Source organism: Podarcis tiliguerta, assembly GCF_965153285.1.
Source record: "Podarcis tiliguerta genome assembly, chromosome: 16".
Lineage (NCBI taxonomy): Eukaryota > Metazoa > Chordata > Lepidosauria > Squamata > Lacertidae > Podarcis > Podarcis tiliguerta.
The window spans coordinates 38,287,947-38,302,020 of NC_139549.1; the positions used below are offsets into that span (position 1 = coordinate 38,287,947).

A 14,074-nucleotide genomic window follows, 5' to 3' on the forward strand; every position below is an offset into this window, starting at 1 on the left:
GAGATTTGCGTAACTTTTGCTCAAAGCCTTTTAAAACTTAGTGGCTACCTTCACATCATTTATTAAAATATTGTTAACCCAGCCTCTGTCCAAAGTTTTCAGGACCAGGTGTACCAATAAGTAAACAAAGCCAGCTACAAGTCAGGATCAGTTAATAAAGCAATAAATAATCTTAAAACACAAGCAGTCCTTGTACAACATTATGTTAGATGAATCAACACAATGGTAAGTATGACCTGGCAAATCAACATGGTACAGTGGAACCTTGACTTACATACGCCTCGTCTTGCGGACGTTCCAAGTTGCGTCCACGGCAAACCCGGAAGTAAACACTGGGTTTGCTGCAATTCGTGCAAGTGGCTTCTGCCATCTGCACGTGCACAGAAGCAGCCGCACAAGACGTGTCTTCTAGCATCCTGTTTCGACCAGTGGACGGACCTCCAGAATGGATTATGTCCGTAGTAGAGGTTCCACTGTATTATGAGAGAGGAAGATGAATTTCTCTATTTACAGCTCCCACAGTGCTTGAGGAATTATATTTTTTTCATACTTCAGTAAAAAGTGACCCAATCTGTACTTCTTGGACTAACACAAGGATGGGACTTTAGTTATCCGCAGGCTTTTGTGCTTGCCAAAGTGTTATTGGCTAAAAAAAAATCAGATGTACGTTTCAAGTAAAAAAATGCATTTCAAAATATAAACCCGATCCTGCCTCTTCTAAGGAGCAGGGTGCTTCTCTTCCCCAGAAGAGACATGACTAATTTCAGAAGGGCCAGCAGCACACATGCAACTCACTGGCCTCCAATACGATGCTTCCTATTTGAACCAAGCTGCACAGATATCTGCAAAGCTTGATGGGCTTCATTGCATATTTTATTTCAATGCACTTCCCCTACCCCAGTCCCTTATCTAGGACAGGAGTAACAAACTGTGACTCCTCAGATATTGCTCATCCCTGACCATTGGCCATGCTGACTGGGGGCTATTGGGAGTTGGAGTCCAACAGCAGTTGCGAGAACCACAGACTCGCTTAAGGTTAGAGAGGTTAGCTGCAGTGCTCACCTGCCCACCACACCTGCACAATCCCATCACACCTATCCTGTGCTGTTCTACCTCTTGTATATACTCCACAGTTATACCCTGCTAGGATAAAAACTTTTAAAAGGCAAGTTCCTAATCCTTATGGGTGGGCAGTGAAAATACGCTTGTTTAGGATGTAAGCCGTTAAACATATTTTCCTTTCTATATATTAAGGGCAATGGTTATGTTAGGTCTGTAAATGTTCTCTGCATAAAGATTAGGACATCTTTCAGGCTGGTAGCAACTCATTCTCCAGCTGCCATCAGTTCAGTGGCCTGAATAGCATGATCTATGTACAAGGCAGAAGTTGCAGCAGCAGGTTCAGGAGAACCCCTAGCTTTGCAGGAATAAAAAAATACTGACGGAACAAGACCAAAATGGGGAGAAACCCAAAGCAGCTTGGTAAGGACTGAACAAACCCAGTGGCCCCCAGAACGTTAGGATGGAAAGCAATGGGGAGTCTTGTCTGAAGCCAGGTGCTCCGGAAGAATGCGTGGCTGGCTAGCATTCCGAAACTGAGAACTCCACACCACATTTTGTCACAGGCAACAATAAGAGAACGTATTGGATCTGGTTGAAAGGTCCACCTGTTTTCCTCACAGCCAGACCCTTCCAGGAAGTTTGAAGCAGAGCGTGAGGGCAGTGGTCCCTCTCCTGTGCATGGCTGGCCCAGGATATTCTGAATGACACAATGGACAAGATGGCCCCTTGCTGCAGCCCCAATCTCGGCACTTCAGCAGTTGCTGGCAGTCAATGTCCTCCAGGGCAGAAAGCAGGCTGAGAGGGCAGAGGCTAAGCCACAGGGCATACATGGCTCTACTTTCCAGTATCTTGCCACTGCTCTGTGTCATCCCAGCTTGCACCACCATAGCTGGCTGCCTCACAATAATTTATTACTTATATGCCACCCATCTAACTGGGTTGCCCCAGCTACTCTGAGCGGCTCCTAACAAAAAATAGTAAAAACACAACACAGCCTTGCTTCTGCCTCCCATTTCCCATGACTAATGTAATGCAAGTATCTCAGAAGCCCATGCAACCATCACGTCATTTCCAGAAGCTCTGCCGTATGTGAATCTTCTCTTTGACAAAGATGCATGTTCACACATCACATCTTTGTGGATATTTAGGTATTTTCAAATACCAGTTTTGTCTTTCTATGTGCTTCCAGACAGTCCTCAATAACAATTCCTGGAGCCTAATAAACCAAACACACAGCTCTTCTGTAAGAAAAGTCAGTATATTTATGGTTTGCTTTATAAAAGTTACTATAATACAATGGTACATAGTATTCAATTCACAAAAAAATTATGAACAAATATTTACAGCATGACATGCCCACAACAAAAGAAAAAACCACGTTCTTCTAAACAAGGTATACTGAAGACGGAGCACAGAACAGTCCCAAACTTATACAGCTGTTCAAAACAAAAGGGAACAAAAGGTTTAAAAAAATCCCAAATCTCAAAAGCAGAGATTTAATTTTGTCTTTTTTTGTTTTGTTTTAAGGAACATAAAAAATAGATGCCATTTATTGCAAACCATTTTCCTTGCCCCTTTTAAAGGAGCTCTTTATTTTTCACACTGCGAATTAAAAACCGGTATTTTTACAGAATTCAGGTACAAGGACTAAGGTTTTCCCCTCCACAGTGTTTCATTTTAAGAACTAACTCCCAAATTCATAGTATCCTTTGTTCCCCACCACTGCCTTGTCCCAGAAGCTCCAGTGAGGTGAGAGCTTCATGAGAACAGACAAAGCTTCGGATGAGCAGGACTTTGCTGGCTGGCGAAGACCCTGTTCATGTGGAGCAACAGAGAAGCACTGGAGCAGCTTGGAGCTCCAGACCGTGGCTAATGCAATTTCCTTTGTAACCGCTACAAATACTACGTTGGTAATTGAGAAGGAACGTTATAAAATAAAATTGCCAGGGGAGGGTCAAAGTTATAGATTTGCTTAAATACATTTTAGGTTGTCATTAATAGACTATACACATTTTCTTGTCTGAAATAAATAGATTTTGCACATTAAGGTATCAGAAAGGCAAATTTTAAAAAGCCTTAACTTGGCAGGGTTTTTCTTTTAAATCTTCAGCTTCTTAATGCTTCTAGTTTGATCTACGTATTTGACCAAAAAAAAAAAAATATTTTGTACAGAATTTACATTATACATAGCTTGACACAAGCTGTAAATGGCGCCAGCTCCCCTCCCCCGCCCCAATCTCCCACTCTCTTATTGAGGTCTTGGGCTGACAATCTTTTAAAAAAGAACTCCAAACTACAATAGTCACTTTTAACAAATTATTTACATGCTTCTGAAGTACAAAGAAAACAGCCAAAAACATACAAAACAAAAATCAACATGTTTCTACAAGAAACAGTGTTTGAAGAGAAGAGTTTGAACGGCTGCTATGCACAGATGATGTGTCCATTTTAAATGTCAAAAGTTCATCTCCCCCACCCTTTAAAAAACTTCTTATACAGAAATGCACTGAAATGATCCCTGAAAATAGGTCACAAACGACAAAACTGAAACAGCTCTCCATCAGAGTTTACAAATTATTTTCTCCCCCATTGTATTAATAAGCTGCTTTGACAATATAAATATCTGTCAGAGTGAGACATCACTGGCTCCTTCCAAGATTTAATCTGAAACTGGGAACTAGAGTCAGGGAAAATAATTGTATGAAACCAAGCAGGCTGGGACTGAAAGCACAGGAAAGTTCGTTTCTATTTGCTAGATAATACCAGTGTGAAAACTCAATGAAAGTCAAGTTGAATCCCACACCCACCTTGCCCGGCCCTCCCATTTGGAGTGGACGAGTCAAGGCTTGTGGGTGGGCCGACGAGACTTTGGCACTGCTCTTGGGTGGCTGGGGTTAGAGTGGAGACCTGTAGGATCAGGATTGTAGCTCTAGACTGGAGCCGTTATTCCTTCCAGAGATCTGCCTCTCTTGTTTTAAGGAACATAAAAATCCTCCCCTCGTTTGGAGCAGGGACAGAGAAGCTGATCACCTTTGCCCCAAAATTATTTCCTTTCAATGCAGAGCCTTTCAAGGAACAAGAGAATAACTGGATCGGGAGCAGTCATAATTTAAAATTCCTACCACGCTTGTGTATATACACGCTTGTGTATATCAAAGAAAACACTTTTGAAAGTGTGTGTGTGTGTGTGTGTGTGTGTGTGTGTGTGTATAATTACAACTTCTATGCCAGGAAGTTGCTTCAAGTTCCAAGCTAAGGCTATCCAGCAGAACCACGCTGATACGAGTAGCTTTAGTATTGCTGTACTTCCTTAAGAAAACAATTCACTTAACACACACACACAAAATATGCAGGGTTAATAAATATAGAGAGGCTGCATGAGGCATCTTTCCTGCACATGCCCTTACCTACATTTCCAGCTGGTGTTTCTGCAGGAGATGTGAGATTATACTCCTGGTATGAGAGAGAGTATGGGAAAGGGTGGGAGCCTGTGGATAAGGCAGCTTGCTTACTATGTTCTGTGTTACATGAAATGGATGTGGCTTTCTCAAAAGGTTGGAAGCATTAAAAAGCCACACCAAAGACATGCCAAGGAGAACCTGTAAGCAAGCAGGGGGACTGGCAAAAGAACCAAGGTCACTGCCAACCTTCTGCCCTCCAGTTTTGGACCACAATGGGAGTTGTAGTCCAAAATAACAGAAGAGCCCCAGGTTGGGGAAGGCTGGGATAATCTAACCAACTGCACACATGGTCCTCCGTACTCAATGGCCAGAGTTTGTTCAAGCTCCTCAACCCACAAGGCCAGTAGAGCCGCTTTGCCCAGAGAGACACACCAGGCTTGCTTCTTCCTTTCGGCTTCTGAACTTCAAAGGGTGGAAAGCCACCGACTTTTAGATGTTACATCCAGTAGGATATAACTAGAAGAGGCTTGCAAGCAAAATTCCACTGCCTTACTATGGAAGCCATCAAGACCACACACAAAATGCCAGAGTAACTAGGTGTGGGTGCTGTGGGAAGAAGCAAAAGGCCTGACAGAGAGTATCTGTGCATCTTCTGGTTCCTATTTTTTCCTCTGGGAAATTAATTCTTAGTACAGCCAAGTTTAAAGTCCAGTAAATTTTATCCAGGAGCAAAAGACTGAGGAGTACTGAAGATGAGCATATATTTCAATATTTGCCCGACTCAACACTCTTCTAATAGTTTTGAGACTAATTCTTTTTTTTTTTTAAGGCACGCCCCACACACTTTTCTTGCTGCAATGTTTGCTTGGGTTTTAATCAAAAAGAAGAACCCCCACTAATCTCTCCAGTGCAAACAAGCACTACATAATTATAGGACAGGCATTTGAGAATGAGGATGCAGTCGGACCAAGAAATCTGCTTGCTACTGAAAATAAGCTTTGACCACAAAAAAGTGCTGCTTTCTCAGGCCATAAAACAGTTGCTCTCCACACACACACAAAAACACACACACACACAAGCATCCACACCCCTTGGGGACCCTCCCTGCCTTACTCAACCAAACTAAGCTAAATGAGGACTAGGCTCCACTCGGCTGAGGCCGGCAGCACCTGGTTCTTTCGTCAGAAGTCTCTTCGATACTTGGGAAGGAAGAAACCTAAAAGATTGTCATTTAAGGACAAGAGCATTCTGCCAAAGGGGATGGGATGATGAGGGTGAAAAACCAAGGAGATAAAAGCAGCCGCTGACTTGGGTAGGACAGATCTTGTCCCAGCTCACCCCCCACTTGGCATCTGCACAGCCTCTAGGCATTTGGAGGGAGGGAGATGTTTGCCCTGGTTTCCTGTGCAAGCCTCAAGTGTGTGGAGGACGTATGGAAACAGGGCTTGGTGGAGCACACTCAGAGGGCTGCCAAACCAACAGTTTCTACAGCATAGCAAGTGCTACAATAGAGAGGGAAATTTGGGGGGTGGGAGAAGGGATCCAGCTCTGCTTTTAAAAAGAAAAGGGAAGTGGGTTCGTTATTGGGTTCCTAAAGCTATCGTTCCCCCTCCCTCCCCCACAAGGACCAGCAGTGTGCAGAAATCCCAGGGGGGCACCAAGGTGACAACATCAACCACAACTCTGATCCACAGAAGGGAGGAGGTATGTCCTTTTGTGCATCGCAGACCCAGACAGAATTCCCCGCCTGCTTGAGAAAGCCTCCACTTGACGTCGGTGTCCCAGCGCTCACTGCAGGCGATCCCAGCCAGCTTCCATTCAACTCATGGCCTCTTGTGTCTTTAGTCTCTGCTTCACATTTTTTGAATGTCTTTCTCCTGACCCTCCACAAGACAAAACTAATGAGTAAAAGGTAGCAGCATTTTATGGAGAGAGGAACATGTTTAAAGGATAATAAGGGTACCTTGCTCTACCCATGAGAGCTACACCATAAAGGAGCGAGCAGAGCAGGAGGCGAGGAGAAGAGAGAGTGTTTTGATTTATGGTGCCACTGAGTAAGGGGAACGATCACGAGGGGCGGAGAGAGGTGGGGTTGTGAATCTGAAGATGAAAAGCACCTGCAGCTTGAAGAGTCCTAGTGTGCGTGTCTTCAATTTGCACTTCTCCTGACAGAAGGATAGAAAGTGCCATATACGTTCCCCTGTCTCTTCCTCATTTTCCTTCTTCCATCTCATCTCTCTTTTTTTTAACTTTTTTTTTTTTTTGGCAAAAGTGCAACCACCCTCGGCTACCACAGTTTGGACACAGCCACCACGTGGCAAAAACCTTGGGCTTTAATTCAGGGTCCCTCTGCAGTTCTCGGAGCCACACAAACAGGGGATCTTTACATCCTCAATGGGGAATTTGTAGTCGTATGTAATTTCCTCATTCACATTGATGTACTGCTTCGAGTAGATGACAATCTTCTTCTGAGATTCCACTGTGATGACTTTAGCGTAGCAGTTGGGCTAAAACAAAAGAAGCAGTTAATTAAAAGCTTTGGCTTAAGGATGTTGATTCGCTTGTTTAGATTTTGGACCCATCCCTGTCTTAGTATGTGTGTGCATGTGTGTGTTCTGTGTTTCTGGGAAGGGAGGCTGAAGAAACAAAACAAAAAATTCTTTCTAGCCACCTTTTAATATACTTGAGAAGCACAGCATTAGGCACAGAGAAAATTTAAAGAAGTTGCAAAGATCACTGGTTTAAGTTGCTGGTTTTAACCTTTAAAGCCGTACACGGCCTAGGACACACGTACTATGGGACCGCTTCTCCCGGTATGCCCCACGGAGGACCTTAAGGTCCACAAATGACAACACTTTGGAGGTTCCAAGTCACAAGGTGGTTAGATTGGTCTCAACTAGGGCCAGGGCCTTTCCAGTACTGGCCCTGACTTGGTGGGACGCTCTGTCACAATAGTCTAGGGCTTTGCAGGACTTGACACCTTTCTGCAGGGCCTGCAAGACAGAGCTGTTCCACCTGGCCTTTGGTTTGAATTCAGTCTGACCCTTATGTTTTCCCTCCCCTTACGATTTTGATCCATGGGCTACTTTTAAAATGAGGCTGCATTTTAAATTGCATTTTAACCAGTATTTTAAATTGTCCCCCCCATTATGTTTTTATTGTAATTTTACTGGTGTTAGCCACCCTGAGCCCGGCTCTGGTCGGGGAGGACAGGGTATAAATAATAATAATAATAATAGTAATAATAATAATAATTGCTAAACAGGTATGAGGAGCAGGGGAGGGAAATCAAAACTGAAGAGCCAACCATCAGTCACCTCCTTGTATAAGACAGCATGAGCCTGAGGATTGTGGGAAACAGAGAGGCCACTGGAGTGGGAAGGTCCACCCACCCACCCACCCACCCACATGGACTCTCTACCCCTACAAGTTTGTTGCCCCACTGTGATGACAGTTGGAGCCACCAGGGGACACAAAAATGAATTGGGGGGTGGGGGTGGGGAGGTGACAGGGGCTTGGAAAGGGGAGACGCTGCCACGACCCGGGTGACGCCAGGGAGAAACGCCCAATTTTGAATGGATCTCTCAGGGCCATCCACTTGCACCTGCCTGCAGTTGAGATAAAGCCAGGACACAGGGTGAGCCTGTGGCAAAGCGGTGGGTGTCTTCCATCCCTCTGCACATGGGGATGAGGCCTTGCCACAAGAAGATTGTGGGCTTGGCAGCAGCAACTGCAGTGAGGGAAAAACCAGGACCAGGGCAGCCCTCAGCAGCTGGTAATGGAGAGCAGAGGAAGAGGTGGTGTTGGGGGTGGCAGCATTGCGTCCTGGACGCTTTGCTTTGATGACACCCCCCGCCTGCCCCTGCTAACAACAGCCCTAGTCTGGATAGCAGCTGCTGCAGTGAGATTGGTGACAACGGTGGCTCCTACTGCTTGGAGTAAGCCCAGATGCAGCCCTGTTGCCACACCACAACTGGACCAGGCAGGGCTGGCAAGGGGAGCAAGCAGAGCGCAAAAGCACTTCTGTGTGTGTGTGTGTGTGTGTGTGTGTGTACCTACACACCCTTTCACATTTACTACAGGAATAAAGTCTGATGCCACCAAGTGAGTGATGGAGCTTGTAAGGCCAAGTAACACTTACATTGCAACTGTGGTTAATAAACCTGGCGAAGTTTCCACACTTTGTTGCATCTATAATCGTGTCGTGGTCAACCCTGAACATGTAACTGCTGCCAATGCCTTCGTCCTCATACCGCTTCTCTCGCATGTCAGCAATTACCTGCAGAACAAGCCAAAGGTCACAAGAGCTACCTTCCAAGGGCAGCCACATTAAGAAAGGGAGAGAAGAGGGACCAAACCAAAGAGGTGACACCTGTCAGTATTTTGCTGCTCACCATTTTATAAAGACCCTCCATGGCTGAAAGTAGAAAGATTTCAAAAGGTAAACACAGAGAGCAGCATTTTCACAGAGATACTGGCATAGGAGACGGCAATACAGCCGACTCACAAGTTGTGTGTATTTGACTAGTGTGGTTGCAGTTGTATGTGTCTGGCAGCTGGCCAGAACTCAACCGCACAAATTAAACACAGCAAGGCAGACAACATAAAAGCTCTTTCCGTGCCAATCCCATGCAATACCTTCCCAGAGCCCAGGGATCAGGACTGAAGCAGCCACCTTGGGCTGCAAAATCTTGTAAGGTGGCACCCCACCCACCCAGCTCAGTGTTGACAGCAGCAGCTTCTGATTAGAACTCGCAGAACTCTCACAACAACTCACAGAGCTTGTGAGATCTCACATGAAATCTTGCGAGAGTTCTGCATCATCTGGTGAGAAGCAGCATCTTCTTGTTTCACCTCAGGTGTCAAAATGGGGTGGGCCACCCATGCTGGTAAGCAAAGCAGAAAGCTTAAAAGATCTCCACTTTGCATGGGGGGGGGGGCAAGGCCCACTTGGAAAAGTAAGAATGGCCGAAGGGGGCAGTTCTGGGGTTGTCATTGCTGCTGTAGAGAACAACGCATGTATCAGACCTTCAATCAGTAAATAAAGCATTTTAAACTTTCTGAACGTCGTGTGGTCTGTTTATTGCCAGAGGCGCAAAAAGAAACAGAGTGCTGTAAGTGGACTAAATGGGATAGAAGGGGGACAGTATTGCCCACCTGCAGGCTGACCTGGGGCAACACATTCTGCCCCCTCGCTCTGCTGCATGGCCACATGGGGCTCACGCCACTCCTTACAAGCTGCTCTATGGGCTGGAACTCCGACGCGTGGCTCCTCTCCTCTTACCTGCCGGATATTCTGCCCCACATACTCAATCACCATCTCGTCAGCAGCAATGGGCTCCATTGCAAAGAGTCCCCAGTCGTGAATGTGACTCTTGCAGAATTTTAGCTTTTTCTTCCGGAACTGTGCGATGGGGAAGAGAGACAATAAAAAGGGTGCCTGTAAGCCATTTGTTCGAAAACTGGCACCGTGCTGGAGCAGACTGAGCACAGCAGGGCTTACAACCCAGCAACATGCCATTCAGAAGATCCATTTCTAAATAAGCCGAAACCACGTTTTAGAGGCTGCTTAGCTTGGGCCATGGCAGCCAGTGGCCCTTCCTGCCACACTTCCCATTTTAATGCTACTTTATCAGAGTAACAGAAAACAGAGAGACATGTAGAATATAAAATAATGGCAGTCCGTAAAAACTAATATGGAGTTACTTGAAGAGAACAGGCAATCCTGTTTGATATAACTTGTTCTTCACAGGCCATCTCCAGGGTGTGAGGAACTGCATTAAAGCCAACATGGTAATTCGGAACAAAACTACAGTCATGAGTTTTCCAAAGTCATTTAGATTATTTAATTGCCATTTTATTCCCTGCTTGTGTAAATAATAAAACTGTTGGTTCAAACAGTTTTGTCCTTTCAAGATTTGCAGCCAAGATGATCAAGGGTCTGGAAACCAGGCCTTATGAGAAATGGTTGAAGGAGCCGAGTACGTTTAACTTGGAAAAGAGGAAACTGAGAGGAAATAGGATAGCCATCTTCAACTATCTCAAGGGCCCCCATATGGAGGAGGGAGCAAGCTTGTTTTCTTCAGCTCTGGAGGGGAGGAGTCGAACCAATGGCTTCGACAAGAAGATTCTGACTAAACAGCAGGAAGAACTTTCTGACAGTATGAGCTGTTTGACAGTGGAAAGGACTCGCTTGGTAGACTCTCCTTCCTTGGAGGTTTCGAAGCAGAGGTTGGATGGCCATCTATCATGGATGCTTTAGCTGGAACTCTTGCGTTGCAAATGACCATTCCAACTCTGCAATTCCACAGTTCTATTATTTTGGGTGAGTTTTTCATTTAGGGCCCCTGCCACACTTCAGTATACAAATAAGTTGAATTGGAACTCCTTTAAAGGTAAAGGGACCCCTGACCATTAGGTCCAGTCATGACCCACTCTGGGATTGCGGCGCTCATCTCGCTTTATTGGCCGAGGGAGCCAGTGTACAGCTTCCGGGTCATGTGGCCAGCATGACTAAGCCGCTTCTAGCGAACCAGAGCAGCGCACGGAAATGCTGTTTACCTTCCCGCCGGAGCGGTACCTATTTATCTACTTGCACTTTGAGGTGCTTTCGAATTGATAGGTTGGCAGGAGCAGGGACCGAGCAACGGGAGCTCACCCCGTCATGGGGATTCAAACCGCCAACCTTCTGATCGGCAAGCCCTAGGCTCTGTGGTTTAACCCACAGCGCCACCCGCGTCCCTGGAACTCCTTTAAATCTCTCCAAATTTTGGCAACCATCATTCTACTTGCCACAAATGTATCTCCAATTAAGTTTTATTATGCAATTCCAAGTAAATGTAATGGTGCCAACTGAGGGATTTTAACCATTCCTTCTCCAGCTACTTTTCTCAATATCTGGAATTTCTTGAAATGTCACACCCCAGAATTCCTGCTACCCTTCAGGCCTTCTCTTAAAGGGACTTGCAGATTCCTTCTGCAAAGCTTGCCCCAAGACCACAGCAACATGATTTTAACCCTTTCCTGCCATTCCTCAATCAAATACTTCGTCACTTGGAAGGCAGACAAGTTCACTGACCAGTTATAGTAAATGGAGGCTTCCAAGAGGGAAGCTGCACAACTTACCTTGAGCTGGTTGAATTTGAGCAAGTCACTGTCGCAACTGCCGGGTAAGGAGGACAGAAGCCTGCGTTGCTCAGACCTCCTCTCGGAGCCAGCCCGGGTGGAAACGTGCACCTGGGCAGGGATGCTCATTCCCTGGGGACCAAAAACAGGACAGCATAGCAGTTAGCAAGCAGGTGAGTGGAACTGGTCCCAGGCAGGTTTAGCCTCAAGGCTGGGGCGATCTCAGTGACACAGCATCTGCACGCTGAGAAATATTTTTGCTCAAGATCCCAGAGAGCTGCTCAAAGATGGCCGACTGGCCCATAGCCAAGGGGCAGTGCAGGCCGTGCTTATCTTGCAGAGGGCGCCAGGCTCAATTCCTGGAGCCTGAAGGAAGAGGGAAGGTGGCGAGGAAGACCAGGGCTGGATGCCCATAGCCAGTCAGAGGAGCCAGTAGTGGGAGAGGTAGAACAATGGCCTGACAAAGCATAAGCCAGCCACACACCCACCAACCTGTCGCCCTCCAGATGTTTTGGGCTATAACTCCCATCATCCCAAGCCAACACAGCTATGTAGTGGTCCAAAACAACTGCAGGACGCTGAACTGGCAAAAAGTGGTGTAATGTAAATTCATATATTATTGTTTTTTGCTGACTTGATCATAAGGCAGTTACTTACTAGGCAAAAGGTTCCTGCACTGCAGGCAGTTGGACCAGATTACCCTCATGGTCTCTTCCAACTCTACAATTCTATGATGCTATTCTATATAGAGAACATTCTATTCTTTTAAGTGAGCTAATAACATATATTAAATCCTATTAAAAATTAACTCCCAAACTGAATGCTCCCCACCCACCCACAAGTTTGTCCGGCCGCCTTTCCTAGCTCTTTTTCTGCTCCACTCTTCTGGCAAGGGAGAACGCACCCCAGCTGACTTGCCTGCCTCATTGCCCCATTTATACCCCCTAACATCTCATATCCCTGCCTGCCACCTTCTCCAGATGGTTACAATTAAGTCGGCAACTCAAGGGTGCAATTCAATCGCCATGTCTTTTCTGCCCCCAAACTGTAAGAGGGTTCAAGTGGACTTCAGGGAGGAAGGAGGGAGGTGCCTACAGAACTCCCAGCCAGAACGGGACAGCAAGGAGAAAGAAGAGGGGGCCCGTCCTTTACCTGCGTGTCGGCAGGAGGCTCCTCTGCAAATGCACGGCTGTTATTGAGGTATTTCAGTTTGTCCTTCTTGTCGATCTTGTAGTAGCCTTCGCTGCGGGCACAGCCTGTGACGTGCTCCCGCATCCCATCGTCCCGTTTTTTCTTCTTTGGAGTAGAAAAGCTGGTTGGTGGACTCCACGTTAAGGAAAAACGCAGGAAAGATGTGGGCTGCAAAGCCCTGCAATTATGCCGGCAAAGCTTGCTGGGCCCTTGGCCCTAAACCAGAGATGGGCAACATTTTCTAGCCTAAGGGCCTCCTTGCCACCTGGGCCATTTTCTGGGCTGAATACCAGTGGTGGGCAGGGCCAGAGGGGAAAGTAGGTGGAGAAATAGGTGTGGCTTTTACCTTTGCGGAGTCTGCTATATTCTGGCCATAAGAAAGTCAGGAGTTTCTCTCTCTCTCTCTCTCTCACACACACACACACACACACCCTCCCTCCATCTAGGTAAGCATTAAAAACTTTCATGATGAAAATATGTAACAAACAAGCGAGTTAAAAATCAGAAAAGGTAAAATGATTGCCTACCTAGGGGTGTCTTCAATACCTGGTGGAATGCCAGTCCCAGTGGGGCCTCTTGTTCTTCAGCAGAGAGGGCATTCCACAACACTGGAGCCACCAGAGGAAGAGCCCACCTTTGTGCTACCGCAAGCCAAGCATCATCCAGCCATGTCAAAGCTAGCTGGGTATCATTTGCTGATCTTAATGCTCTTACCTAGCAGTGATGGGGAAGGTGCTTTTTCAGGCATTAGCTAGAGGAATCTCTCCAATATGTATTTGGTAAGGGAGTGGAATTTCCCATTTTCTCTGTTAGGCAGACCACTATGTAACAACTGCCAGACACAAAGCATGTCAAAAGTACCGTAATCTTCCACTGAACCATTGGCAGAGGAGCATGCGAGCCTGTTAAGTTTGCAAACTCATCAAGCAGAACTGAATTGTGTCTGACAAAGAGTTCTGTGAAATGCTAGGGTTGCATATCATTTTTACTAAACAAAATGATGCCAATAGATGGTACTAAGCAAACAGTTTAGTGTTCTGCCTTTATTTTTTCATTATTATATTTTTTGGGGGGGGGATGTTGAATTTGTTGGTGTTTTAATTATGTTTGGATTTTATAGTTTATTTTAAACTTGTAAACAGCTTGGAAACCATTTTGGCATGTTAGTGGTATATAGATAATAATAATAATAATAATAATAATAATAATAATAATAATAATACCACCAGAATGGCTACAATGTTTAAAAATTAGTAGTGCTTTCAAAATAAAAGATGCTGCACTTGCATATTACT

At 45.7% G+C, this 14,074-nt stretch overlaps 2 protein-coding genes across 10 annotated transcripts in view; both read right to left on the minus strand.

Moving 5' to 3' along the window:
* Nucleotides 1-14,074, minus strand: part of LOC310666891 (uncharacterized protein) — a 160,484-nt gene that overhangs the window by 25,191 nt on the left and 121,219 nt on the right. The window lies entirely within an intron of this gene.
* Nucleotides 2,302-14,074, minus strand: part of SETD1B (SET domain containing 1B, histone lysine methyltransferase) — a 68,788-nt gene continuing 57,015 nt past the window's right edge. For all 7 annotated transcript variants that reach the window (XM_083418080.1, XM_083418074.1, XM_083418075.1 and 4 more), the window contains 5 exons: nt 12,741-12,907; nt 11,589-11,720; nt 9,748-9,867; nt 8,605-8,742; nt 2,302-6,970 (listed from right to left, as the gene is read on the minus strand). In XM_083418080.1, coding sequence (XP_083274206.1) covers nt 6,797-6,970; nt 8,605-8,742; nt 9,748-9,867; nt 11,589-11,720; nt 12,741-12,907 — 731 coding nt within the window. In that variant the 3' untranslated portion in view covers nt 2,302-6,796. The remainder of the gene's footprint in view (nt 6,971-8,604; nt 8,743-9,747; nt 9,868-11,588; nt 11,721-12,740; nt 12,908-14,074) is intronic.